At 46.5% G+C, this 3,014-nt stretch overlaps 1 protein-coding gene across 1 annotated transcript; it reads left to right on the forward strand.

The window, feature by feature from the left end:
* Positions 1–1,086: 1,086 nt before the first annotated feature.
* Positions 1,087–2,767, forward strand: LOC306670917 (uncharacterized protein). Its single transcript, XM_079155954.1, has 2 exons — positions 1,087–1,244; positions 2,523–2,767. The coding sequence occupies exon 2, from the start codon at positions 2,553–2,555 to the stop codon at positions 2,760–2,762; it is 210 nt and encodes a 69-aa protein (XP_079012080.1). The 5' UTR covers positions 1,087–1,244; positions 2,523–2,552; the 3' UTR covers positions 2,763–2,767.
* The last annotated feature ends 247 nt before the right edge of the window (positions 2,768–3,014 follow it).

Here is a 3,014-nt window from a genome sequence, read left to right on the forward strand (position 1 = left end):
TCGTACATACTTTTAAATTGTTCCTTTTAATCCTTATTACTGAAATGCAGAATGGTGCTATTATCCTCATTAACAAAGCAGGAAGCAGAAACTCAAAAACATTAAGTGCCCAAAGTCACCCAACTGGTAAAAGGCAGAGCCCCAATAGCACCAGTCCATCCTTGAATATGGGCGTATCCAAGTCTGTCCCTTGTGGCACCCTCTTTGTCTCAGGATGGCTAACAGGGTGGGGAAGAAGCAACAGGACTAGGGCCTTTGGAGCTCAGAATCCAGGACCCAGCCAAGGAGTATTCCATGAGCTCATTCTAATGTAATGCTTCTTAGCTCCCTCACCTGCTCCACCTTATGATAATAATTTCCTTGGGAAGCCTGAAGTCTGAGCGACTTATACATATGTAGAGAGATAGAGAGATAAATACTGTCTACGGTAGCCACCCAGATTTCTTAATGGGGCCTTAATGGTTTTCCCAACAGCAGGCAGAACAGAGAGCTGTGGCCCCCATTATTTCTAAAAGAAAAAAATACAAAAAATAAAATAAAATAATAATAATAAAGGAAGTTCTTCAGTGAAAACCAAGACACTAATGACAAAAATAAAAAATACGTAAACAAAAAAAAAAAAAAAAAAGGAAAAATCCGAAGCTTTGTTTTAGCTTTATCTGCCCACCAGTACAAGCTCAATGTAGCTCTGAGCCCATAATTAAGCCAAAGTCTTAACTTTGCTGAGTTTAATGGGATCCCAAGAGAGCTATTCACCTTCCTATCTGTTTTCCTTAAAACAATGTTACCTGCACAGCCCACCCAGGCCACTCTCTCCTTCTTCCAACCAGAACCTCCCGGACCACTGCTCTCACACCCCCCACACCCAGCACTGTCCTGAATGCTTGCTCTGGACCATCCTAGATGCCAAGGTTCTAAGTCAAAAGTCATGAGTGGGTTTAGAAATCCAAGGAGGCCAGCCCTCATGAAGTGATGGGGAGGTGGGGTGAGGGCAAAGGTGAAGGTGCTGTCATCCCAGTGCCCCGCCATGCCATGAGGGAGGCTGCCAGCCCTGGGGGGTGAGTAAAACCTGAAATTTGAGGAAGGACACGTGAATCCTATTGTGATTAGGAACTAATTAGGACACCCCAATCCTAGGTCACCTCGTGACCGTGGGCAGGGATGTGAGATGTATAAAAGGTGGACAGGCTCAGAGCATCCCAAACCCCTTGGCATCTCCACACCACAGTCGCTGCTAAACTCAGGTAAGTTTGGCGAGGAAGCAGCCACATAGCAGCCTCGCTTCACATACGTCCCAATCCCTGATGGGGAGCTGGGACAGGAGCTCTGGATGGTTGGTCGGGAAGAAAACCCTCATTTGGACATCTATCTTTCCCTTATTGTTTGAAACCGATCTATCCTGAGCTCCTGTGAATTGTCTAAGTGGGGGTGTGAGAAGCGGGGCTGAGACAGGAGGGGAACTTTTCCAGGAAGGACAGCATCCTGAGGATCTGCTGGCATGGTGGGCATGTTGCATCTTTACAGATGCTAAGAGGGAATTGGTAGAAGAAGAGGGGAGCACCAACCTTGTACAAAGCCACTGTACAGAGCAAGGTTGCCCTTTCAGAGAAAAGAGTGGAGTTTAGGGAGGAAGGGAAGCAGGTTGGCTCAGGAGATCCCTGAAACAGAGAAGCAGGGACAAGATGATACAGTGTAGTGGGGAGATCCTGCTCTGGAAATCAGACCACTGCTCCACTCACCTGTGCTGAGTGGCTGTGAAACTGTCCCTCCTCCCTCTGAGACTTGCTTTCCTCAACTGTAACCAAGAGAGTCAAACTTGAAGGTCCCTTTTATCTACCTCTGAATCTCTCTGTTCAATTCATTTCCTTAGACTGTGGTAAAGATGCTTCTTTTTAAATTTTTGTAAATTTATTTCCTAAATTGAAACCAGTATAGTGTTCATTTTGTGCTAGGTCCTGTGTGCATGTGTGCATGTATGATGCACATGCATACACCCACCTATATGTATATGCATGCTTGTATGTCTGTATTTTTACATGCCCACTTCAACCTTATAGCAACACTAAGAAAGGTGAGTATGGAAAAGTTAAGTAACTTGCTCAAAGTGACATAGCTCTTAGTGGTTTAGGCAGGACTGAGATTCTAGGCAATTCTCTTCCAGAAGTCACAGTTTTTACCCTAACAACTGTTTACTCTGTTTTTCTCCCCATATTTCCTTCTTATTCTTTTTCTCCCTCCCCCTCTATATTTTTCTTTTTTTTTTCTTCCACTTTTTCTCCATTTCTATTTTTCCTTCCTTCCTTCCTTCCTTGTTTCTTTATGCATCTCACAAGGAGTAGATATGGCTCATCAACATTTAGCTAAATTTTACTCACACGCACACACACACACACACACACACACACACACACCTTGAATTTGTGAAGGTGTCAGGTCAGAGTAAAAGCAGAGCAGCATGTAAATGTGACAGGAAGTTCACCTGGACCCCAGTGTTCCTTATTTCTGTTTCCTTCTGCTTCCAGTTGCAAGTCCAGCTGCAAGTCCAGCCCAGAATGTCTCAGCAGAAGCAAAAACAGTGTGCTCCCCCACAGCAGTGCTGCCCTCCACCCCAGCAGTGCTGCCCCCCACCCCAGCAGTGCTGCCCCCCGCCTCAGCAGTCCTGCCCCCCAACTCAGCAGTCGAAACAGCCTTGCCAGCCTCCACCCAAGTGCCAACAGAAGTGCCCACCCCCTCAGCAGTGCCAGAAGTCCAAGCAGAAGTAAGCCCCTGGCCAGTGACCAGAAGCAAGTCCCCAGAGAAACAGAGCATGAAATATCCGGAGTCAGCGTCCTACATCCCTTTCCTCATCTGCCAAGAGTGGACCCACTCACCCCTGCTTCTGGATGCAGCCACCCTTCACACTTGGGGGAAAGGCAGCACCAGGATGGTGCTTCCTTGATCTCTACCTCTTCTTCATGAGCAGCTGCAGTTTCCATCTCAGACAAGGATCTGGTTCTAAACTGTCTAATAATCTT

This window comes from Sciurus vulgaris, assembly GCF_902686455.1.
Source record: "Sciurus vulgaris genome assembly, chromosome: 1".
Classification (NCBI taxonomy): domain Eukaryota; kingdom Metazoa; phylum Chordata; class Mammalia; order Rodentia; family Sciuridae; genus Sciurus; species Sciurus vulgaris.